We start from the raw sequence: 26,312 nt of genomic DNA, 5'->3' as shown, positions 1-26,312 counted from the left end.
TCTGGTCAGTGGCTGAAATGGGGCTAGTGAGGAAATATTGCCAGCTGTCAGCATCCCAGGTCCTTCACCAGGATGAACGTGATGTTCATGTCATTGGTTTCTTTTTCCATATTTGTTTCTTGCTTAGGGGAATTTTTATGTCTGCTACCAACTTTACAAGTTGTTTTTCTTCATTGGCCTTCAAATTCTATAATTACACTTGAATTTCCTAGTCATTAGAAAAATTGCTTTCACAGCTAAACAAATGAAGGGACAGCTCAGTGCAGGTTAAGGCAAGGTCAGATAAAGCAATCCTCAAAGCCTCAGTCCTGAGACCTTAAAAAAGCATAAAGCCTGTGGCCTGTTGCTAGCAGTGACAATACTCTTTTTACTGGGCTACAAGGCTACATTAGCCCCAGAGGTGTTTTCCTCTCACTACAGCCACTGTAGATAAATGCTCCACTGTGTGCAGCGGTCAGCTGAGCCAAATATTTCAGCCTAATTGTGGATTTTGATGCCCCTTTGGGATCCAGCATCAGAAAGAAAGGTGAAATAGATACAAGGATCTGGATGATAAGGCCATTTCATGCCCATTTCAACGGGTGCCAGAGTCCAGCCAGGCTAACGTAGTCATAAAACACTACACAGGAGCAGTTCGCAGGCTCAAGAACCACAAGCCTTGGGAAAAGTGAGACAAGAACTACAGATTTCCTTGAAACTGCAGTCTTTTTTGCATTTTTCAACTCTGCCTTATCTGCAGAATCAAAATTTGATATGGCAAAGTGGTGCTTTACAATTGATGCCCCGTATCTTTAAAATGGATGTAAGGCATGTCTTGCTAATAGGCTTTAAATTATTATTTCCAGTTGTTCAGCTAAAATATTTATATGGCTGTATACACCTTTTGCTTGATGTTAAAGTTACTGTCAAAGGAGTTGCGTAAATTCATCTGCCTGCTCCTCTTTTGTCTCTTCAACATCAAAATCCCTATGAAACTGCTGTGCTTCATGCTATATGATCCTAGACGCAAGCATCTCACTTTTCTTGCACTAATTAGACTGCTATGCTCAGCACTCTTACTATCTAAGCAGACCAACAGCCTCCAAAAATGGCCATGGAAAAAGACTGGATTTTAGTTTAGGAGCACTGGTAATCTGATAGTGATTATTTCAATACCTATGTAAAATAGCCCAAACCGTGGTACAGTGGTACAGCAGCCCAAACACTGTACCAATTAAATTAGCTCCAAATTACTCTAGGCAAGTAATACCTACATAATGATTAACAAGAAAAGTACCCTTATGTAACATTGCAAGTTCAACATCATTAAATCTCAATACTGAGAATACTACCTCCACTTAGCATATGTGCCTTGAAAAGGAGGCTTTTTTTCCCTGAGATACCTCAGGAAATTAAAACCTTTGCATAGTTTTCTTATCTTTTGTATATCCTTGGCTAAGGATATCAAAGTTGCTGTTTTCTGTGGATAATCTTCTCCTGAATCTTCATCAAGGACATTCAGGAAAGATTTTTTTTTCTCAACTGCTCAATAAAATTAGGGCATAATGTCTTTCTTCTGTAAGAAGCCCTACAGACCTGTAGGGCTGGCTTCCTTACAAGTCCCCAGCAAAAGTCCCACACTTCTCAGTACTGTCTGAGACAATTTGGGTGTGCAAATTATTGAGCGTACAAGCAGGGCGGTGTTCAGGTAAAGTAATAAACTGTAATGCTTTCAGTGCAAAATAGAAGAGACTTTCATCAGTGAATCTGACTTTGCAAACTTGCCAAGTACTTGCTGTAGCTCTAGGCCCTTAGCTCAGCTGTGAAATTAGACAGCATGTATCTCTGTGTCTTGGCATTCAAAGCAGTAAGTGAACCATTCTTCAGAAAGCTACGAAAACACACATGTTGATGTAGAAATACAGGCCTGGAAGAGATGATCTACACTGAGGCATCTTCAGCAATGTTGATAGCATCAGTGGCAGATGGTGGTCTAACCTGTTCTCAGACATGTGTAATGAAAGCTATTATCTAATCTGCTGAGAGATCAAAATGGAGAATTATGAAAAAACATTCTGATTTAACCCCAGCACTCAAGTATCACTCCAGCCCAAGTACTTCCCCTACTACAGAGCCATATTGTGAAGTTGCACCAGAACATTTAGGAAGATACCTCATCTGATATGCAGTAAATACACCAGGTTATGCACCACATTCATAGCTAAGCAGATAATTATCTTCACTGTCACAAACCATTTGCACCATGTGTAACAGGAGGCCCCAGAAACTGCCACACAGCATATGGGATGTGATACCTCTAGGAGTGCAGGCCAAGCTGATTCTGGGAGGGCCATGACAGTGGACAAGCATAAGAATTCCAGTTAGTCTAGCACATAGGAGGTATTACTGAATACCTTCATGTTGAGGCAAGGAAAAGAACTATAATGAGTAAAAAATGGTATTTTTTAAAATTAATGATAATAAAAATAGACATCTGCAGTCTTTTGAGCTCAACAGGCTTTGTTGTGTAGCTAGCTTCCCAACATTCTTTCAAGACTGTTCTCACAGAACAATGACATTCTCAGAACTCTCTTGTTTAGCATAACTATTAGAAAAAAGTTAGCAGGTGAGGCAAGCCAGGATGGCTGGAGATGAGTAGGCAGTTGAGTGCATTGACAAAAAGAAATCAGGGTATCCAGAGGATTTCCCTGCCTGTCCTGACCCCCTGCTGCCTATCCTGCCTGCCTAACTCGACCTACCCTACCTGCCCTCTTGCCTTGTCTGCACTGCCCTACCCTGCCTGTCTACCCCGCCCTACTTGCCTGTCCTGCTCTGCCTGTCTGCACTGCCTGCTTGTATCTCACTGCAAGTTGTGACAGAATTAACTTTCTCCTCCAAAATACTGACTTCTATCATAACAGCTTTCTCCTCCCACCGACATAAAACTTTCAGTGGCAACTTGTGACAGTTTCAAGAGTAGTCTTCATAAATCTCATGATCTTAACATTTCCTGAGATCTTATTTGTTTGTTCCTTTTCAGAAGAGCACTACAATTTAAATGTATCAGTGCAGTCTTTAATGGAAATTTGTGCTTTACTATGCTTCTTCCCTCAAGAGTATGACTACATTTGCAGCCACTCCTCAGACAGCTCTGTGCTGATGCAGAAACACTCTTGTAACTCTGATGTGGTATAAATAATTGTCATTTTTCATATTACTGCATAATTGTTCTATATGACTTCAAGCCTAGCTGAAACACCTTCCTCACCCCATCGCTTTCTTTTCCCTCCTTTCTGATTTTAATTTCCTTTCAACAATGTTCTGAATATGAACAAAAAAAATTAAAGAGGAATAAGGATGAGAGCAAGTCCCACAGTATTTCTCACATATCAAAGAGCCAAGGGATTTAGCTTGTGAAAGGGGTAAGTCACCAGTAGGAGAGGAGCTTGCTCTCACAATACTGTCAGGCAATCAGCATTACACCACCAGCAGCTTCTGCAGCACAGTGCACTCTCTGAAATGGACAAGTGCTGAGCCTGAGACCATGCCAGGCTAAATAATGCCACTTAGACAATGATGTTTGCAGCACAAACAAAAAATCTTCCATGTGAAAATACAGGATAAAGTGAAGGGAACCATCTGCCAACACCAAATAAGATGGGACCTTTGTGCAAGAGACCTATACTTGTTTTTTTAAAAAAGTACACACTGAGATTGTTTTTGTCTTCTCCACTTGTCCAAGGATAGTGTATTGTTATAGAGGCAATTACTGGTGTTCTCCCCTGGGCTGTAAATAGCTTTAAATACATGCACAGGTACTTCTTCCTTCAATCTAGGCAGATGCCAGTGGGTTGTTTCCTTCAAACCTCTCTGCTGGCATCAGTGGGACACCTCAACAAAGTCGGGAACCCAGGCTGTGCCCCAAAATCTGTTCTTTCATTCAACATCCAGCCTCTTGACTTTGGCCCAAAAACCAAGGGGCTATATTGCAACGTAATGTGCTTCCTATCACTGATTGTAAAGGAAGACCTCATCTTGCAGCTGATGCTGGGTGCTGCAAGTGTCATTTTATGTCCAAACACATGTCCCTTTCTTTGGTCTGTTCTGTTCTTTACTATCTTTATGTCACATTTACCAATCTTATCTTGTATATGGTCTGTTACAGAAAAAATGACAGTATACAGACCAAACCCATGCTTTTTCATACAATGTGGCTGCAGTGCCCAGATACGAGCAGTTAGTTTGGCAGGTCCTGGTCCTCAACTCTTTAACCTAAGCTATGGGCCTTGCATTGAGCTATGCTTGGCTTATACATCACTGTGGTGCACCAGACGTGAGGGGAGCACCAGTAGGCCCAGGAACCAGCAGCCTCTCTTACCCTACCTCAACACATCAGACCTGGCTTCATACTCTGGAGAGGCCTGGATGGTTTTAACCAATTCCTTTAACCTATTACTTGGACCACCATCAGAAGAAACCAGGCTCTCCTCTTTCTTCAGGTTTTGCAGCTGACAGTTGATTTCAACACATTTCCATCCAACCTCTTGCTTCTTGTAGGAGGTATTTCCACTGTGGAGGCCAAGTTCATTGCAGTCAGTGCTCACATAAACACCTACAACATGGACCTCTAAGGGTGCCAAGGGCCACTAAACAAATGTGAGCAATTACGCTGTTTCTTACTTATTAAAAGAGATAGCAGTGTTAGATTTGGGCAGTTTAAGTGGGCAACTGCATTATTTCCATGTTAGAGAGAAGCTCAAGCAAGCAATCCAGGACTGCCTGGAAAGCTTAAGGCAAAGGAATTACACGAGTGTTAGATCTGCATCCACCTCCAGCAGTCGGCAGTTACAGCCAGAAGCAAGAGGGTGATTGTGATAGAGGGCAGCACCCTGGAGGCTTCACTTATAGGTCACATACATTCCACGGCTGTAACGTGATACATCTCACATAAAAGATGTCAGCAAGATGAACTCGGTAGCAGTAGTCGATTCATGCTGGAGCTGGATTTTTACTGCTGATCTGAGACAAGACTGGGCCGCAATAAAAGCCTGCCTATGCAGGCCCCGTGAGGAGGTTTCACAGTCTCCAAGTGGCTCAGAGGCCAAACTGTATAAATCCTCGCCTTCTGGCCTGATTCTAATCTCTGTCCCCCCGCCGGCCCCTGTATTTGTGCCTGCTTTTCTCTCACGGGTGCCAAGAAAGGAGTCGGTTGCGTCGCAGGGCCACAGGCAGCGCTGGGCAACAGCTCCCGCCCCCGGCGCCCTGGGCTGCCCTCGGGAGGCTCCACCCCGGGACGGGGTGTGAGCGAGTTCTCCGTAGAAGCCGGCCACGTTTGGTAACCCGAGTTCCCTGGCAGCCTGGTCCGAAAGAACAGCGCTGCCTGCTGCTGCCGCTACAAGAAGGGCCCGCACGCAGCGGCCAAAACGTTAGTTACGCGGCTGCTGGGGCAGGCTGCCGCCGGCCCGCGGCCGCTTGGGCCCTCCGCGCCGCCGTACGGAGGCCGCTCCCCCGCCCCCACGCTCCCCCCAACATGGCCGTCCCGGCAGGGCCCCCCTCAGCCTGCCGCCCCTCGGGGCCGCTGCCGTCCGCCCGCCGCCGGCCGTAGGGAGGCGGGGGCCGGCCGGCGGCCGCCCTCGCGAGGAGGCAGAGGGAGCCACGGGGCCTCCATGAGTTGCGGCAGCCCCGGGCCGGGCCTGCCCAGGCGGCTGACTCCTCCCTTGGGGAAGGAGGGTGCTGCTGGGGCCGCCCCCGCCGGGGCCGCCGCCGTGTGACCGTGAGCGCGCAGCCCTGAGCGGCCGTGAGGCGCCGGGCCTGAGCCGGCGGGCGTCGACACCCTGTCCCCGCAGGACAGGGCCTCCTGGGCCCGGCCCGGCCCACGGCTCCCTCCCCGTCCGCCGGGGTTCCCGCCGGCAACGACAATGTTTTCTCTCAAGCAGCCCAAGCCCACCTTCAGGTCTTATCTTCTGCCGGTGCCTCAGGTAACAGCATTTTTTTTCCGTTAGCGACCTGTTCGGGTCTTCCCCTCCCTGCCCTGGCCGAGGTGCCGCCGCTGGGGCTGCCCTCCCGACGCGGCGGCGGCTGGGCCGGCCCAGAGTGGGGCCCGAGGGCGCCTGGGGCTGCGCCCTCGCTTCCCTTGGGGCTGCCGGCCTCGCGGGGTCGTGAACCGGCACCTGCGGGTCTCTGGAGGGGCTTCCGAAAAGTCTCCATCGCACAGGGGAACAAAAGCTATGCGGTTGGTGTGAAGCGCAGCTTCTCGGCCTTTGAAGTCGCACACAAACATGAAGTCAGCATGGGCTGCTGACTAGCACAAACTTTGGTCGAGGAGCAGAACTTTTATCGAAATAAAGCTTCGGATCGATTCAACCCAGCCGGTGTGAGATTATTTGGGAAAGTTATGAGTAATGCTCTAGGTGTTAGGACTCGCTTCTGCTGTGGAATACTTTGAGGAGAAAACAGCTGGTGCTTGTGTCATTATGCAAGTAATAAAACTCTCGCTTCAGCCATCATTTCACTGTTAAAATTTGGCTGATTACGTAAATAGTTAAATCGAGTACGTACTGTCAGGTGGATAGTAGGATACTATATATAGTTCATATAGTATCAAGTATGGAAGAATCACCAGGATTTTTTATGTGGTCTGGGTGTGAACTTGACAGAATGTGGTATTTATTTTAGACAAGGCAGGACTTCTAGCAACACGTTTGACATGTTGACTCATTTTTGGTTTTTCACAATTTCTTGGTGAAAGTGAAATATCAATGCAATGCAGTTCTGGATATTCCTAGTCCTAGCAAATGGTGGTATTGCCCTCACTATAGGAACTACAGGCATTAAGATTATTTCTCTGAAGGTTCCGATCTTTTTAGAAAAGTATTTTTATTTTTAAGGTTTGGAATTAAAGTGCAATAGTTGTGTATGCTTTCTAGGCCCTGGCATTTTGGATTCTTTTCCTACATCGGAAAGTCGTGCATGTTAGAAGTTGGTGGTTTTGTGCAAACTTGAGTGTCTATATGTGTGTAAAGCTTTGTGGAAAGTCAAGGCAAATGGTTTTTAATTTGCGCTGTGACTTGTAGCCTAGGTTACACAGTTAGTTAAACTTTACCACTTCAAGTATTATATTATCCTTCTGGTACAAAGATAAACATACATAAAAATGTTAATGTCTCTACAGAAAACTGTTGTTACAATTGCATCCTAGGCCTTTAAAAGCAGCTTTTTAAGTTAAAAGAGAAGTTCTCCTTTGCTCAAATAAGTCAGACTTCTGACTTTAAACTTCTGATTCTTAAGTGAGTTTTATTTTTTTCAAATTTTCTTTCCAGGTTGAAGACCCTATAGCATCAGAACCAAGGATTAAAAAACTGGAACCAGTACTTTTGCCAGGTAGGCATAAATAAGCAATTTGACAGATACCTCACCAAGAATATATTGAAGACTTTTATGTATTGTAACAGAATTGGTAAAATGTAAATAGTTTTCCTAATTTTACTGCAGTTATTGATTTTGGGATATTCCTTGGTGGAACAGAACTTCTAAGTAGGAAAATAATTATACTTCTGTCTGTAGAAAATTGTTCTATAGACAATTTTGCTTGTGTAATGCTTTCATATGTGTAGAATAATGTCTTGGTTTTATTGTGAGTCTTTGAAATGAAACCATTGTACATTTTGTAACATTTGTGGTACCTTCTGAAAGACTACTGATAATTATACTTTTTTTCAGAGAGACAGACCTTTGTGTGCAGACCACATTACCATAGCATGTCTTGTAGCCTTCTTTTATTTTTAAGGAATTCTTAGAATTTCCAGTAGGTAGCTATGGTCATCTTCTGTATTGGAAAACTTGTAATGCCATCTTTATTCATTTACTTTTATTGAATATACAGCTGTTACATAATCTTGGAATTCGTAAGTGTCTTTAAACCTATACAGAATAACCTTTTTAGTATGTGGATGAGAAAAGCAATGTTTTTGGCTTCAATATTTTAAACAAAAATATCATGTCCCAAAGGTTATTTCTTATCAGTGAGGATTTCTAAAAGCCTTTTACAGATACCAAAGGAACAATCCAGTTTTATCAACATTACTTTCATTGCAAACTATACATCACGGTTATGAATTTTGCTTGCTGCTTCCAAGTGTAATTTTGGGTTTAAAATAGTGATACACTGCATTTTTTTAAGTAGTCAGATTATGTATAACAAATACACTTTTACACATGTATACTAATGTAGGAAGCTATTTTTATCACATGTCTAAGTTTATAAAACATGTTAACTTTCAAAATAATCAATAGAATTAGCAAGTACCTCTTAAAAAATATTCCTGTCACTGTTTCATATGGGATTGTTTTTTCATGAAGCAGTACTAATTGATATGTGATATGGTCCACTTAAGTTTAAGAGAGGCTGAAATACTGTGGAAGACATTCAGCTGAAAGAATAAATAATGACTCATAGACTCCTTATGAAACAAATGAATAGAGGTTTTTCTTGAGGCATAAATATCTTAAAATACATTGCTAAGATTGCTCAGTATTTGAAATACAGTTATATTTTTATGCTTGCAAAACTTTTCCTTACCACTTGGCATCTTGCTGGTTATGTTGCAGTTGATATTCATCCAAGGTCTTTGACTCACAAGGAAGTGACTGCATATTCTTCTCTGAGACATTCCACAGAAAATGCAAAGCAGTATGAGATTACTTTTCTCAAAACGTAACACACTGCCTTTACTGTGGAACACATGCATGAGCAGTTACAGAGAAAACTTGTGTGCAGTAACTTTTTGTAGTCCGGTTCGTTCTTTATTTGTGAAACTCTGCAGTATATTTAAAATGGTGCTGACTGAGATTATTTTTCTCAACTGACTTTTATTTGTCCCATGTTTGCATCATTTCCCTTGTCCATACTATCTTTGAAATCAGTGTTTGTAGTAAGTTGCCTCAGGTTATATAGAAACAGATTGGAAGAGTGTGACTCACCACGGAATGAAAATTTCCACCTCCATATAATTCTAAGGTGTTGTTTTGAATTATTTCATAATAAAATTCACTGCTCAATACATCCGTAAAGTAACTCTGACAGTCTTTTTCATTTCTTTTTCATCAGCCTAGGGGGGTGTGGTGGTGTTGGAGTTTTGAAGTGATTTATTTAAAATTACTTAAATGAAACTGTTCATATTTAAAGTTAAGCACTGGTCTAAATGCATTTTTTTGTTTCTGTCATCAACTGGTGCAGCAGAAAAGAGTATAAACAAATACACATTGTAGTGTTGGATAGACTGGCATTTGCAGTTGTCATAACCTAAGTTTCTGGCCTAATTACAACTCCTTTAATTATGTTAGACAGACTTGTACTCCCTTGGAAATACAGTTTGAGTATGGTATTTCTCATATCTTAATAGTTGTATGAAGTTGCTTTTACTGTCAGGAACAGAGTTAAACCTTAATGGCTAAGTGTGTATTATGCTGCTTTAATTGGTGTTTTTTAAGGAGTTCTTTTGGAATTATATTAGCACCAGCAGTTACTGGCTTTAGAAATCTTCATGAACTGCAAATAGTCATATTAAGCTTTTGAGTCTTAGAATATAGTCACTTTGACGGAGTAGCTTACTAAAAATTGAAAATCCAAAGTAGCTAAATACTCTACTGTTTAAATTCTGTTTCTGCGCAGTGGAGGTTGGGAGAGGGAGTCCCAGACATGGAAATAATATGAGTCAGGTTACATGAAATGAGGAGATTCTTATTTTAAATTTTTTAAAATAAAAAAGAAAATGGAATTTATATTGGAATCAAGTTTTAACCTGTAGTTTATTTTTAAAGTCTTCTCTGGTGCCCAGAAGAATACAGAGGTGTCTTTTCAGCTTTTGGAACAAAAGCCTGTATTCTGTGCCCTGAGGAGGGTGATGTATTAGAAAAAGCAACAAACATCACTTAAAGCAAGTAAAAACCTTTGTTCTAAGTGGCAACACTGATACTGCAGTAGGAAAAACCAGGTATTTGTAGAGAGGTTGATATCATTTAATTCCAGGACACTTCATATAGGTTTAAGATGGAGTTTTAAAAGTGAAGGGTTTTTTTTCTGCAGTTCAGTTCTTCTAGTGTAGCTCTATTGGTCAAGAATCTTTTCATAGTCAGTTGAAGAGTTGGCCTGTGTAACAGTTTCACTTTTTTTCACTGTTTTGTTGTTTGCTGGTCAGATTGTAGAAGATTGTAGAAGTCAACTTCAGTGTCATCACTAGTTTCCAATCACATCTATGGTGGATTTATAAACAGATCACGAGTACAGCTGGACTGGGTCAGATCTCACCTCTTGCTGACAATGCCTGATAGGAAGAATAAAGAACAGGACAAGCAGCACTTCCAGCCACTTGTTCTGCCCTCCTTTGCTTCCTTCAATGTGCGGCATGGAGACTTCCCTCTTAGAGTAGTGTAATGAGGAGATCCAAGTGAGAAGTTAGAGCATCACAGAGGCAATGCTGTCATGTTTAATTCCTCTCTGTAGTTTTCTTATTACTCAATTCCTTTCTATAGCTGTGTAAACTTCTATCACTTGCAGCTTATTCTGGTAAAAAGTTCAACAGTGTAATTATATGCTGTTATAAACTGCATTTGTTTATTCTGAACTTAGCACTATCTAGTTATTTTTTATAAATCCTAATTCTTACATGACCCAGCAGACATCGAGCTGTATTTCCTCACTCTGTGTCATTTGCAACCTTCAGACTGGTGTTATATATCCACTCTGGTTTGCTTCCTTTGAGCTTAGTTAGTCCCAGGAAGGAAGCTTTCTATATCTTTGGTCATCCTTTTGATTACCTTGGAACATTTTCCAGTTGTGCTCTGTTCTTGTTGAGATGGAGTAAGATATCATGTCCAAGATTTTTTGCCGCTGGACATTTTCAGCTTGCATCTAATAATGCCAATCTAATTGGCTTTACCACCCGCTTTTTGGTTTTGATTTGCTTTTTTGTATATATGTGCCCTGCCTGTAGAAATTTAATTGTAGGAGGTTAAGTCTCTCATGGAAGGTTTTAGTCCTTTAGAAGTGTCTGATTCTTTTGCAAGTTAGCTCCCAGCTCTTTTATATTTTTTTTTCCTGCTTTCTGCAAATCCTTACTACATGAAGTCATGTATTTCAGAGCAGCTGTAAGACATCTTGTGATAGGAGAAGGAAAGCATGCTTTCTGGCGAGGCACCCTTGTGCATTACTACCCCAGATATGTTCATTCTTGACTGCTTTTAAGCCCTGCACCTCTTTCTTGGTATTTTAATTTGGTTTGTGGTGTCCAGAGCTGGAGAAGAGAGGTCATGCTGCTCCAGTGTGAGTGCGCCATGCCAATGCTATGACTGGGAAGGGGTGAGAGGTATAAGAAATAGGGACCAAGTTAGTGGGGTTGATGTGTAACCCCAGAGATTTGACAGGTCCACCTTTCTTGCATATTAGAAATCGTTTTGGTTTACCATCTTGAAGGGGAAACTGAGATTGATTAACTGATTGATACAAGTAGTAATGCTATTACTGTCAGTAGCTGTTTCCATGTATATTTCTGGAATGAGTTGTTGATATTCAAGTAGTAGATATATCAAGTAACCTTGATGTGTTAAGGATGTTCAGCTGTTGATGGTTAGTATTTGATAGCCTATCAGTGCTGATAATAACTGAACAGAGCTGGTATGAAGTCAGTTTCTGATCATTTCCACAGAATATTCAGGTGTTGATTTTCATTTCCAGTGTTGTGGTGTGCTAGCCAAGGCTCTCTTACTCATTGTACAGCTCAATAAGACATCTTGTTGTAGAGTTAGGGATTTTTCCATGCATCAAGTTTCTTATTTGAAATTGAAATGTTACTGTAGAAGTTTGTTTACTTGTTTTTAAAGTTTGTGTGTGATATCAGAGAACTAAATGAAATAGTTCTGTAATTTCAACTCACGTTCAGGAATCTGTGTCATACAAAAGCATGACATTGTTTTCAACACTTCAGAATATTCAGATTAGAAAGGTCAAATGGCAGTTTGAAAAGTAATACAATTCCCTAAAGCTTTTCTGAAGCAGATTTATTAACAAGATTCCCCAAAAAAATATTTAAATAAAGAAGAGATTCAGATTCTAGATTTGAAATCTGAAGCAGCAGCTTTCTGCAAACTAGTCTTTCATATTGCAAAAAGTTTTTAAAAATGAGCCAAACATTTGACTTAGAATAAATGAGGCATAACTTCTGGTAAGTATATAGTAAATGCTCTTTTCTATTATAGCTTTTTTGTTTGTTTGCCTCAAAGTAAATTTTCAGGCATGCTTTGGGTTCTGTTAAGTGCTTGTTTTGGTTTTGGTTTTGCTTTTTTTTGAGACTTGGCATGATATAAGTATTACCAAGACAGTCTGTGTGTAGGATCCAAGTTCCAGATACAATCTTACAAGTGGGCTTAGCTGGATGAAGTCTTCTGTTCTGCTGCCTTTGTTACAATTACGTAGAGGGCATTTCTTAAACTTCTGACTAGTAATATTTTTTTTTTAAGTATTTGCATGTATCTACAAATGGTTTTTTTCCTATTTGCAACAAATTAGCTGTTGGCAATATGGAAGTGGTTCTTTAAAGGGAAAAGGATGAACATACTTTAAATTAAATATTTTAAATATTTCTGCATGTGCATTCTGCAAAATAGTTCCAAAGTAGTTGATTTGTGACCACTCTGTCCCACATATATTTAATGCTACAATTCATTGAAGTCCAGAAAGGGGACGAAATATTAGTGTAGATTCTGACTGACCAAACTACTGGCGAATTTTATCTCTTCACAATTATATTTGCTTTTCATGAAGTAAGTCTTCAGCAAGCTGCTTCCTAAGGAACATGTGTTTCTGTACTAATTTATTGAAGCCAAACCTGATTAATGTATGCTAGACCCCACAATATATTGCAAGTTCAGAACAGCAGCTGTTACTTCTATTGGTGACATAGTCATAAAATAACATGCTGAAAACCACAGTCCACTCAAATTGTTACTGATTATATTGTTTAGGCAAAATCAGGCTTTGACAATCTGTAGTTTATGTAGCCAGACTAAAAATATGCAAAACAGAAAATACTCTCCCTCCTTGCTGGCACAGCAACTGTCCACGTTACAGAACTCTGACCAAATAGTTTCTGAAAGGTTTTTTTTTAAGGGAATTTGGTCACAGAGTTATTTTAATGTGGCCTAAAAATACATACTGATGCCAAGAGGAGCTGTTTATTATTCATCTTTTCTCATGACAGGTGTATTTTCATATAAGCTTCTTGGTGCTACTGTTTTGTGCAGCCAAACCACAAACCAAATGAGAGAGCTAATTCAGATCAAATCGGAACTGACAAAAAAGGAAGAAAAATATGTGGCTGCAGTTATTTTCAGTTGGATCAGTTCTCTCATGTGACAAACAAAGTCTTTCACAAATGGCAGTTGCCAGCACACAGATTGAGGTGGGAATGAATGTTGAATACGGAACGGCTTCCATTTTAGGGATAATACAAGTTGCTAGATTAAAGTAGCTCTGAAAACATAATCAGCTTTTTAATGTACTGCAAAAATTTGTTTTGGATCTAGTTGGGAATGAGAACCTTGCTCATGATGGATGTTCCCTTCTTCGCATGTGGATTCCCATTGGTTGCCTGTTCTACATTCTAGTGTCCTTCACTGCATTTCTGGGACATGAGGGAAGCTTGTGTGGATCATCCCACCCTAGCTCAGGAAAGCAGCTATGTTTTCAGATCCCTGCTGTGGTCAATTCCTTTCGTAAGATTCACTAGCCATTTTTGGGCAAATATTGATTTTAATAAAGATATTGTTAGTGGGAAAAGAATAGTTGTTTTTTTTCCGAATTTACAAGGAATTTTAACTTTTTTGCTATGTTTTCTTCTTACTATGCATTTCTAAAACATGTCTATCAGCACACTAGAGAAACTGCACAATATTCATATATGAGATTTTAATGACATTTTTATTCTGTGCACTTAAAACACATGGCTCTCCAAGCAGTGGTTAGAGGCTTTTTTGACCAAAATCCCAGGTTTTCATGATAACAATTATTGCAAATAGAATATATCCAAATTGGTTTTCATTCCCTAATAATCATGATATTCTTTTACAACAGCATTTTTACTTTGTTTCTACTTTTTTGCTTTCTGCAGATGTACTGAAATTTTTTTTTAACTAATTGTGACAAGTGTTGGAAAATAGTTGGAAGGGAAGATGAGAATTATCTACAATAGTTTGCAACTTTTTTGTCACATAAATGAATCCTTTAATATATTGTAAGACAAAAATTGAAAAGACATAAAAGACAATTATTTCATGAGCTTACAAGTAATTTTTTCTTAAGTTTGAAAGTGGCTGAGCAAGCTGAACAGAAGATTCATTTAGAAGTGGATTAGAGACATTTACATCTAAATGCTTGACGCATACTAATAAACTCATACAATTTGGTATTCTTTCTACAAGAGAACAGCTAAGAAAAGCAGATAAATGGGTGAAGATGTTCTAGATTTCAGTTGCTTATTAATGATGTTTTTATTTGAAATTCCTACTCAGTAATTTAGAGAAGTTAATTATTTGCAAAGCATTTTGGAGCAGTTTTAGATTTAGATCTTTCTAAATAAAAGTGAACCTACTAATGTGCATTTTTAATGCTTAAATGGCTACTTGCATTAACTTTAGATTTTCTATTTTAAACTTTTTAGACTATTGCATAAACAAGCTGATTTGCTGATGTCTTAATTGGGCATTATTACTATCAGCATTATAAATGACGAACAGGGGTTTAGTTTCCTAAGTATATTCAGATGCTAGGTTTTTATTACTTTAGATAGGAATTATGACTGTGTAAAGCACGTAATACCTTCTGTTGTTCTTATATCTATTAAAATTTGAACCTACTGACCTTAAACATATTTTGATTTTTATTAGAATTTCAATGCTTATGGAAGAAATTTTATACTAATAAATCTATTCTTATGCTTCTAGTACAGCATAGAGAAAGTTCCCTTAGCAATATGTTCTTGAGTGTTGATTGACAGCTGGCAGAACATCAGCCAGTAGTGTGCCCAGGTGGCCAAGAGGCCAATGGCATCCTGGCCTGTATCAGGAACAGTGTTGTCAGCAGGAGGACAGAGGTGACCATTCCCCTGTATTTGGCTTTGGTGAGGTTGCACCTTGAATACTGTGTCCAGTTTTGGGCCTTTCTCTACGAGGACATTGAGGTGCTGGAGAGGATCCAGAGGCAGGCTACCAAGCTAGTAAAGGATTTGGAGCATGTCTCGTGTGAGGAATGGCTGAGGAATCTGCGGTTGAGAGACCTTATTGCTATCTGCAACTACCTGAAAGGAAGTTGTAGAGAGGTGGGGATTATTCTGTTCTCCCTAGTAACAAACAACAGAACAAGAGGAAATGGCCTGAAGTAGCACCAGGGAAGGTTAAGGCTGGATATGAGGTGGAATTTCTTTACTGGAAGGGTTGTCAGATATTGGAACAGGCTGCCCAAGGAGGTGGTGGAGTCGCCATCCCTGGAGGCGTTTGAGACAGGTGAATGTTATACTTCAGGAAATGGTCTGGTGGTTGATAGGGCTGGGGCAAAGATTGGACTCAAAGGTCTCTTGCAGCTGAAGTGATTCTATGATTCTGTGTAGGGTACCTGCAAACTTCTTGAGCTTGCAGGATTTGCATTATTTTTGTATGTAGTCTGATTTCAGCCCTTTATTGCCTCTTGCAAATATCCAGTTCTTGATGTGCTAGAAATATTGTATGTTAGCATTTTAACATCTATATATGTGTCTGTATGTTTCTGCTCTGACTCTAGGGATGTATAGAAATATACTTGTGTATATATAATACAGCCTAAATATGTTGCCTTGTAAATTGCTCAGTTACTTTATTTCGTTGTGCAGCATTTCTGTATTGTCAGTATTGTTAGATTTGTTGGCCATTGTTCAGTCTGTTTCACCTCATGCACTAGTAACATTTTGGTCTGAGACACTATGCAATCGCTCTTCCTCCTTGAAAACAAAGATTTTAAGATAGACTGTTCCACTGTATTTCTTCTGTATTCATAGGTAACAAAACTGTGCTTGAAGCTTTTAGATGGAAGTACTTGTCAGCTGCTTCAGTGAGCAACTGAAAAGCTGGAAATTACTTGAAGTCTCTTTATTGACATGTTTCTTGAAGTTTAATTTGAGATAATACAAAATCTTAAAATAATAAGTATGAGAAATGACTGTATAGGTGAAAGAGGATTATTTGTGCATCTCCAACTGCTGAAAGAATACAGACCCTTGTTTCTAGAAAATATGGAAGTTTCCATTTATGAGTTCTAATGTAGAGCTAATTCTAGCACTTCATGCTTAGTTTTTCAGATCTGTCAAATTTATTTATTGTCTGATTGTCCTGTTACAGATAACAAATAGTGATAAAGCTGGAAAAAGACACCTACAAAATTTTCTTAGAATGTTTATCTTGTGTTTTATGTGATGTGCATGTATGCAGATTAGTAGATCCACAGTTCCTGATAGAGCTGTGAATTATAACTTCGTAAGGTAAACAAAATCATACACTTGATCCTGTGGAACATGGCATCAAAAATGACAAAAATGTTGTTCAGTAATAGACAAAATGGTGCAGAACATCCTTTATTTTTGGATGCTTCTGATTAGGGATTGTGTTTTCATATTTTGCAGAAATAAATTGCCCTGAAGCCTAAACCAGATTATCTAGTATGACTGCAAGTTGGGGAAACAGAATTGGTGCTACTGCACAACAGCTGTGATACCTTTTGATACAGCATTGAGTGTTTTTAGTCATACTTCACTTGTCTCCAATTCCCATGCATTCATGCTCTGCTGTCTACATTTTATTTGGATTGTAGTGGGTTATGCATACTGTGAATTCTCTTAACATTCAAAATATAAAATAGTCAAATTGCACATGCTTTTGGGAGATAATCAGATTTTTTCTCTAACGTTTCTGAGGTCGTGTTAAGTGGAAGGTGTATTAGCTAGATAGATCCTTCAATCTCTTGTGTTATTTTTGTGATTCATATATTCAGTGTAGAAATATTTTTATTAAACATGATTAGACTTTATATATAAGGGTGGCAACCTGTAATTTTTCTTCTGGTTTCCTGTCAGAGTTTAAACAAACTGCTCTTGTCTCCTGAGATCATTCTTTGACTGTTGGAGTCACATGGAAGTATTGACTGCTGTTCCGTGTCTGGAACAGCTTGTGACTGTTTACTGGAAAAAAGCAGCAGCTACATTGTAAAAATGTGCAGTGTAGTATCTCTGAATAGCTCTGTTGTTGACACTTGTATAGAAAAATCACCTACTCAGATGGAAGTACAAGGAGGGTTCGTAGTGCAAAACCAACACATATTACTTGGGATGTTTATCTGGTTTCCAAAATTTGACTTAAGTCTGGAAGGTTTGCACCTTTTTGTATTTCTCATTGTGTAGACACCCAATTGAGGCATTGAAGCTGAATCAATATAGAATTCCAAATCTGATTTTTTTAAAAAAAAAAAAATTCTAGAGGCTTTTCAAAAATACTCCTATTGAATTTACCTTACAAACTTCCTCATGCTTCATTGTAAATATTTAAACCCTTTGGTTAAAGTTGGTATTGATGGACTTTCTGTCTTGCCATATTTGGGCTCAGTTCTATGTTGAGGCTGTAAACTCTAGTGCAAAGGAGAAGCTAGACCCAAAAAGTCCAGGATTTGTTTGTGTTGGATGACATGAGAATAAATGAAGTTGCACTAGAATAGGATTACTCTTAACATGTTGTAACGTAGCCACAGAATTATAAGGAATGGAAAAAGGAAGTTAAAAGGACTGGCTTAGGTCATGAGAATGACGTAGTAGATGCGATTTAAGCTGTCGTGGATTCAAAATGAAGAAGGTTGCATGGATCTCTTATTTCTCAACCGATTTGTGGCATCAAAGACATTAAGTAGTGAAATAGTTTGGTAATAGTATTTGTGTATTAAGCAAGAATATCTTCCTGTGTGCTACTGAAAAATACTCTACTTGATAACAGAGAATGTTATAGAAGAAAAAAAATCTGCGGAAGTTGCACTTCAGTTCATGGTTTATTTGGCTCTCCATGCCTTTTTATTAGGAATGCAGTGATACACTAGAGGTACTGAAAGAGGGGAGAATAAAAAGTATTTAGTTTTGGAACAACTGACGTTGTGGAAAAGGAAAGCTTCACAGGCAGAATGTGACTGAGAACTTGACATTGAATAGCTGGAGATTAACACCAACTGTGAGAATTGCTTTAATATACAGTTTAGGCTTTGACAGTTATTTAAGTGAATAGCTTATTAGAAAAAATGCTGGGCATTAAGAAGTTTCAGACCAGACTCTGCTAAAAGTATTGAAACATTTTTATTACAGCGTTTAACAGAAGCAGAGCTTGTCATTTTTATGTACCCCCTTGTAAGACATTGTTTTCAATTAACTATGAACGTGACTGAACTTTTTTTTTTACTGAAGCTCTCAGAATCAGAGGTTTGTTTTTTCAAATTCAAAAGCTTATTTAACCACCATTTAGTAATGTTCAAGAAAAGACTTTGAAAGCTGCAGCACATCTGTCTATAGAGCATTTTTCACAATTGTTGCCACTTCTGGCATAGATTATGCATCTTAACCACATGCCAGTAAACGTACCCCATTATATCTTCAAATGGTCCCGGAGTGCTCAACATAATTCTGGTAGCTCAAGGCTATAGAATTATTCTGAGGCATATTTGTAGCTGTTCATCACAACTGAAATAAAAGCAGGGATTCTGCTGCTGCTATTAGTGACTTCCAGGCTGATGCCTAATCATATTAGAGGAAGGAGAGTTAGCAGGGCGGCTTAGCTCAATGGCTTAGGATGAGGAACATGTGCAGAGACTGGTTCTTTAGCAAAAGGTGCATTTCTGCTCAAGCGTTTGAAATGCTAAAGGCAGTTCTTTGAATATATGTTTACTTGGATGCAGTCATAACTACCTGAGGAAAATACCTTCTCTAGGTCAAGAGACAGATAGGAGATTTATTCAAACCTATATCCATAGTCATTGGGCATACAGGTAACTGATTTCTGCCCTTGTAGTCACACAACGAGCTATTGTCTTGCAAAGCATAGGACATTTTGAAATGATATTTTGATCAACTGTGACTAATGTGCCCAACCTATTATGAGAAAATTAGGCTTTCACAGTCTTATTCCTTAGTCTTTTTTTAAAACAAGTCTATAGCTAGTGTAAAATGTAATTTGTTTTTAACATAATTCCACTTACACACTATTTGTGGTAGACAGCAACAGGAGGTGGTTTATCTGATGAACAGAAGCAAAAGCTCTATACAGGACTCAAGTAAATGACTGAAGTAAAAATGAAATAACTTCTGTTGTGGAGCTAAAAAAGTAACATTATAGGTACCAGTTCAGTTTTTCTTTTAAAATGGTCCTTAGTCTCATTTGCCCGTATGCTTGCTTAATTTATCAGGGATAAGCTATGAAATAGCATAGGGGGTTTTTTTCTGCATTTGGATCTTCTGTTTTGCAAAAAGAAATGGTTGATCCCCTTCATTAGGTAGTCAAAATGGAAACTTTGAAATAGTGAGGATTGTTGAATGTGATTTTGTTCTGTTTTTTTCTGTTATTAAATCACTTGAAAATGTGTATATAAATGCACAACTAAATGTAGACTGATTGTTCTGGATTCATGAAGTTCTTAAAACTCTGTAAAGTACTTAACAGCAGCCAGCTAATTTCAATTTTTTAAATGGATATTAGCTAAAGTACATGAATGTATGCCTTTGTTTAAAGGACTGTGTTATCCAAACCAATGGATTATTAATAGTGAAGGATTGCAGATTTTGATCCCTGGGTGTAAGGAAAATGGTGCGTGGTTTTAGGTGTGTATTTGCTTTTAACTACTGCACAGTATTGTCTGTTTTGGAACAGTAGTTTATTGGTTTGAGTTTTTGCTCACTGAGTGATGTAACTTAAACTCTAGGTTGACCCAGAAGAGGTACATAATTTGACATAGGTAAATTTAAGTTTTTCTTAGAATTATAGAGTCACAGAATCACACAAAACAGCAGGGTTTAGAAAGGCCCTCTAGAGATCAACTAGTCCACCCCCCCTGCAGGTTCACTTTGATCAGGTCACACAGGAATGTGTCCAGGCTCGTTTGAAAACCTCCAGAGAAGGAGGCTCCACACCCTCCATGGGCAGCCTGTGCCAGGGCTCCCTTACCCTCACAGCAAAGAAGTTTCTCCTCATGTTCCAGTGGAACTTCTTGTGTTCCAGCTTGTTCCCATTATCCCTTGTCCTGTCACTGAGTGCTACAGAAAAAACCTGCTGTACAAGATTTATATAGGCTTCTGTTTTCCCCTCCCCTTTTTCTGTTTTAGGTGAAATTGTGGTAAATGAAGTAAATTTTGTAAGAAAATGCATCGCAACAGATACAAGTCAGTATGATCTGTGGGGCAAACTGGTTTGCACTAACTTCAAGATTTCCTTTATTACGGATGACCCAATGCCACTACAGGTTTGTTATGACTCATGTTGCTACATTATTACAACAAATATGATGGGTAAAATGAATTTAATTAGAATACAGGAAATGTCTCATATCTGGTATAAATATGATACCTTCTAAAACAAAGGCTAAATTATGAGGTTCTGCTGTTCTGTTCTGAATGTGTTGCTATTCCATCCCTTCATTGAGAATATCAGAACAGAACAAGCTTGGTATTCATCGAGCTTTATTGGCATTACTAACAGAGGACAAAGTATCCATGAAATGAGTTGTCATTGTAGGTGAAGCAGCAAGAAAAGGGGATAAAGAAACCAAGTGTTTATCAAAGCAGAATATATGACATTCAGAGCCTCAGTCAGTTTTTGAACAGCACAGTATACAGTACTGTTTGGAAATCTTGAGTTGAGGTGTATGTTGTTTCTAGTAGTTTTCACTTGCATTTCAGATTTTTAAAAGAAACACTCCATTAACTGTATGTGTGTAAAGCTCTGAAAGCAGGTAGATGCGTATTCAGTAATAGCAGTAAATTTGACCAAAGCTGCTTTTCTGACATAAAGTAGTTGTCAGAACTTATTTCTGAAAGCTGAATTAATATTTTTCTTCAATCTATGGTTACAGTAATAATTTAGAAATTATAGAATCATTTCAATTGTAAAAGACCTTTAAGATTAAGTCCAGCCACTAATCTCATACTGCCAAGCCCATCACTAAACTAAACCATATCCCTCAACACCTCTTCTATATATCTTTTAAGTATCTCCAGGGATGGTGGGTCCATCACCTCCCTGGGCAGCCTGTTCCAATGTTTAACAACCTTCTCAGTAAAAAAAAAAATTAGTTCTTCCTAATCTCCAATCTAAACCTCCCCTGGTGCAATTCGAGCCCATTTCCTCTTGTCCTATTATTCATTACTGGAGAGATCAACCTCCACTTCACTGCAACTCCCTTTCAGGTAGTTGTACAGAGCGATCATATCTTCCCCTCAGCCTCCTCTTCTCTAGGCTCCCTCAGCTGCTCCTCATCAGACTTTTCTTCAGACCCTTCACCAGCTGTGTTGCCCTGGACATGGTCCAGCACCTCAGGGTCCTTGTAGGGAGGAGCCCTCTAGATGTGGCCTCACCAGGGTGGCAATCACTTCCCTGGCCCTGCCAGTCACACTCTTGATATAAACTAGGGTGCCATTGGCATTCTTGGCCACCTGGACACACTGCTGGCTCATGTTTGGCTGCTGTTGATTAACACTCCCAAGTCCATTTCTGCTGGGCAGCTTTCCAGCCACTCTGCCACAAGCCTGTAGCATTGCCTTGGGTTGTTGTGGCCCGGGTGCAGTACCTGGCACTTGGCCTTGTTGAACCTCATACAATTGGCCTGGGCCCATTGATCCAGCCTGTTCAGGTTCCTCTGAAGAGCCTTTCTGCCCTGAAGCAGGTTTATGCTTCCACCTCGCTTAGTGTCATGAGCAAATTTACAGAGGGTGCACTCAATCCTCTCATACAGATCATTAATAAAGATGCTAAATAGAACAGACCCCAACACTGCGCACTGGGAAACACCACTGGTAACTGGCCACCAACTGGATTTAACTCTGTTCCCCACCACTCTCTGGGCCTGGCCATCCAGACAGTTTTCCACCCAACACAGAGGAGGTTCCATCCAAGCCATGGGCAGCCAGTTTCTCCAGGAGGATGCTGTGGGAGATGGTGTGGAAGACTAGTAAAGTCCCGGAAGACCGCATCCACATTCTACACTTCAGATTGTATTGAATTGCTAGCAGCAATTGTTGAGGCCAGTAAATCCAGTGCATGTAGTGGGGTTATTTTGCATAATCCACTGGAGTTTATAAACTGTTTGGTGTGCATTCACCAGCCCAGGAGTGCTGTTTCATCAACCTCTAAATTGCCTGTGAATAGGCAAGGGTGGTACACGTCAGAACAGTCTTAGGCATGCCTGATTTTTATAATTGCTGCTTTAAAGTTGTTCTGTGTATCTGCTTGCAAACTACAGAACTGCAGTTAATGACTATGAGTTCATATGTTTCAGAAATTCCATTATAAAAACCTTCTCCTTGGTGAACATGATGTCCCACTAACATGCATTGAGCAGATTGTCACAGGTAAGTAAAAAATAAAGTATGACAGGCTTTAAACTTCCTCAGTTCAAAACTGTTAACTACTTGTTAGATTGTGCAGAATTGCTGATGCTTTAAAGTTTGCTGTCATTAATCTTCCCTGATGTGAAGAATTTGGTTTATTTAAATATATGGGATGAAGTGTTGGTGATTTCCCACAGCAGCCCTTGTAGCACTGTACCTGTTCTTGGTAGCTAAAAATGTGTATTGATAGCACATCAATGTTTTGGCTACTGTCCCTCTAGTATTTATTCCCTCACCTTCATCAGTAGCTGTGGGTGGGCAGGATCCTGGGAGGGGCCACAGCCAGGACAGCTGACCCAGGCTGACCAAGGAGCTATTCCATACCATATGACATCAGCTCAGCAAAAGAAACCCAGGGAGAGGAACAGGAAGGAGGAGGCATTCGTGATTCACTTTTGCCTTCCAAAGCAACCATTACATGTACCAAAGCCCTACTTCTTGGGAAGCGGACGGAGAGTAACAGCTTTATTTGCTTTGCTTTTCACGTGTGTGGCTTTGCTATTTCTTTATTAAACTGCTTTTATCTCAACCCCCAAGGCTTCCATCTTATTTTCTCCCCTCCCTGACTTACTGGGGAGGAGGGTGATGGAGCAGTGTAGTGACATCTGACATCCAGACAGGGTCAAACCACCACATTAAAATTAGGATAAAAGCCTTAAAAGCTGAATAAATCTTGAGGTGCCATGCAGGAGACTTACTGTAGTTTTAAACCCATATCAAAACCCAACTAAATACTGAATCAATGGGTGTTCTAGGATAGACGTGTTATAACAGTAGAAAATTTTATCAACTTTTTTTGTATTGAAGTGTCTGGACCTCTTCCATTTAAATAGACTAGATTGTGAAAAGCACATCAGTTACACAATTTACACATAGCTGGGATGTCTGATGACATACATGAATTTTCAAGCTTGTCTAATTCTTAGCAAATTAGTAGCTAGTGGTCCTCAAAATCTACAAATGACAATAGACATATCAGTCTGAGGAAATAACTTGTCTTGAACAACCAAGTTTTGATTTGGTGGATACTTCAGGCTAACTTGTTCAAAAAGATTGTGTTTTGTCTTGTAATTGAAGAATTTCATGTAACTGAAAACTGCAAATCTTGATTACTGCACAGACTCTTAAATACTTGGTTTTCTATCTGTAGGCAATTTAAATCATTACATAGAAGTTTTTAGTGTCCAAAGTTACCCAGTAATCCACTTCCACTCTGGAAGCTGGGTGTAATCACTGTGAAAAAAAAATGATATATACTTGTGGAAGAACATTATGAAGAAAAGCTTTTTTTTCAAGGAAGAGGTGCTCTTGACCTGTTAATGTGGTTTTGCACTGGACCACATTTGTTGACCCATTTCAAAAATACCAGGTAGAAGTAACAAAAAAGAGTATCAGTATTGCAAATCTGTTAATGACAATTTAGTATGGAGAGATGTTTATAAGTGTTACAATCTTCTTCTTTAACATCTCATACCAATGTTCATATAATAAATGCTGCTAAATAGGAGGGGAAAGCCAGCCATCCTTGAATATTTGTTCTATTAATTATGTCTTCTCTCACATGAAATGTGTTGTTCTAAATGGAGAGGGCTACAGAGAACTTTTATTTTGAAACTTGAGGGCTGACATCCTGGATTACTCCTTTGTGCATGCTTCCCTTAACTGTGAAAAAGCATGAACATTTGCGATTGCATTAGAGGAATGGTAAAAGTTCTCCAAGAACTCTTTCTATTTAGCTTTTCCACTGAGGTTTGAAGCTCTGTAGTGGGACAGTGCAGTGTTTCCTGCCACACTCCTAAGATTATTCTTTTTGTATTATGCAGGTTTAGCTTAAGTTTAGTGATACATAAGCTTTTGCTAATGGCAATTAGAGGGAGGTTATCACTCATACTGTAAAAGATTGTTCAGCAGTAGTTATATTGAAGATGAATAGCTGGAGATGTCACATTACATCAGTTCTCTGGGAGTACTCAAGTTTAACCCAGCAGATAACTGCAATAAGGTATCTGTCAATTAGTCACTCACCAGCTACATGCCCCAGTTTTCTTTTTTACCGCAAAGCTCTGTGGCTTCTGAGGTGCTTATTTTTAACAACTTAACTTTTTGCAACTTAAGGCAATACACAGTCTGTCTGTGTTGGTCTAAACCAGCTGCTAGTAATTTACTAGACTTATACTCTTGAGTTTTATGTAAAAAATAAGGAATTAGTCTTCATCACATTTTTATACATCCAAGTAAAAAAAAATATTCAGCATATATGCCCATTGCTGTGCATTAGAACAGCATTTCAGCACACACAACTGTCTGGGAACAAAAATAGCTCTTGAGTACTGCATGGTAATTCCTTGTTTGTCAAGTTGGTGATGGACAAAAATAATCTGAGCATACAGGAAACGGTAATTCAGCCACTAGTTTGAAAGAAGGTTGACCAACAGGAGGACCTATAGATTTACTACCTCAATTGAACAGTACAAACATACTGTTAGATGAAAAACTATATCTGTTTGAGCCAGTCTTATGCTGTATGCTTACAAGACGCAGTCCAGTAACCTTTATCTCTTCTTTACAGTGAATGACACTAAGAGGAAGCAGAAGGTCCTTGGTCCCAACCAAAAGCTTAAATTTAATCCAACGGAATTAATAATTTATTGCAAAGACTTCCGTATTGTCAGGTTTCGTTTTGATGAAGCAGGTCCTGAAAGTGCAAAAAAGGTATTGTATCTTCTTATGAAATCTTGCCTTGCAGTCATGGCATGTAGCAACAGCTATGCTAATAGGAACATTTTGGTTTATGTTTTGATAGAGAAGTGGGGGGGAAGAATTGCATGTTTATCACCTTCTGTTACAGGAGAATAAGTGGATTTTTAGTGTTAAAATTATTAGGTAAAATATTAACATGATGTATTAAATGTTTCTTTTTGTATAAGATTGACCTGCATTTGTTGTTGTCTGTTGTACTTACAAAAGCTACTAAGTTCGCTAAATCTTTTTAAGGACTGGAATCAGAATCCTACATTGCAGCTGTACAGCAGATGTTTGTATTTTTATGGAAAATGTTGGAAATGTTGATATATGGGTAAAGTGTACTGTCTTATATATCCACTTCTTATTTGCTTCACACAAGTTCTCCAGTGAGCTCTTGGAATAAGCAATTTGTCTCATCTACATAAAACCATGTGCTATTTCTCAATGTTTTCTTAGGAAAGACTTGGATGCTGCTTAACAAGAGGAATAACTTTTGTCTGTACATTCCTAGAAATTTCCTTCCTTCCCCAGTTTTAGTGCATGTTGTCACAAGTCTTAAGAAAAATCAGAGAGTGATATTTAACCTGGTAATGTCCAGATGTGTTTCTGCTACTTGGAGATGGCTTAGTCTACATAACATTAGCTCACCAGCTTCTTTGTTCTGGGCGGGTGCCGTAGATTGAGTAACAGCTCCTCTGACCTCGACCAGCACCACTTCGTGGCCAGGTAGTCGCATTGTAAGGAAAGACCTGATTTGTTCACAGCTTAAGAATTTCCCTTCTCAGTAGGATAAGTTTGAGCTTAACCCAGTAAGTCCTAAGAACCATCTGCCCAGACTCAAGTCTGCTGTTAACTAACTGATAAACCAGTTCATCACTTCTTTTT

General features: G+C 39.4%; 1 protein-coding gene across 1 annotated transcript in view; it reads left to right on the top strand.

Moving 5' to 3' along the window:
* Positions 1-5,282: 5,282 nt before the first annotated feature.
* MTMR10 (myotubularin related protein 10) overlaps positions 5,283-26,312 on the top strand; it is a 44,948-nt gene continuing 23,918 nt past the window's right edge. The window contains exons 1-5 of the mRNA XM_062000504.1: positions 5,283-5,957; positions 7,299-7,359; positions 20,403-20,539; positions 22,571-22,643; positions 25,252-25,394. Of these exons, the coding sequence (XP_061856488.1) occupies positions 5,898-5,957; positions 7,299-7,359; positions 20,403-20,539; positions 22,571-22,643; positions 25,252-25,394 (474 nt within the window). The 5' untranslated portion in view covers positions 5,283-5,897. The remainder of the gene's footprint in view (positions 5,958-7,298; positions 7,360-20,402; positions 20,540-22,570; positions 22,644-25,251; positions 25,395-26,312) is intronic.

The sequence above is a fragment of the Colius striatus genome, chromosome 7 (assembly GCF_028858725.1).
Source record: "Colius striatus isolate bColStr4 chromosome 7, bColStr4.1.hap1, whole genome shotgun sequence".
Classification (NCBI taxonomy): Eukaryota; Metazoa; Chordata; class Aves; order Coliiformes; family Coliidae; genus Colius; species Colius striatus.
The sequence above is the reverse complement of the archived record's forward strand: the minus strand, read 5'-3'. Positions and strand labels throughout refer to the sequence as shown.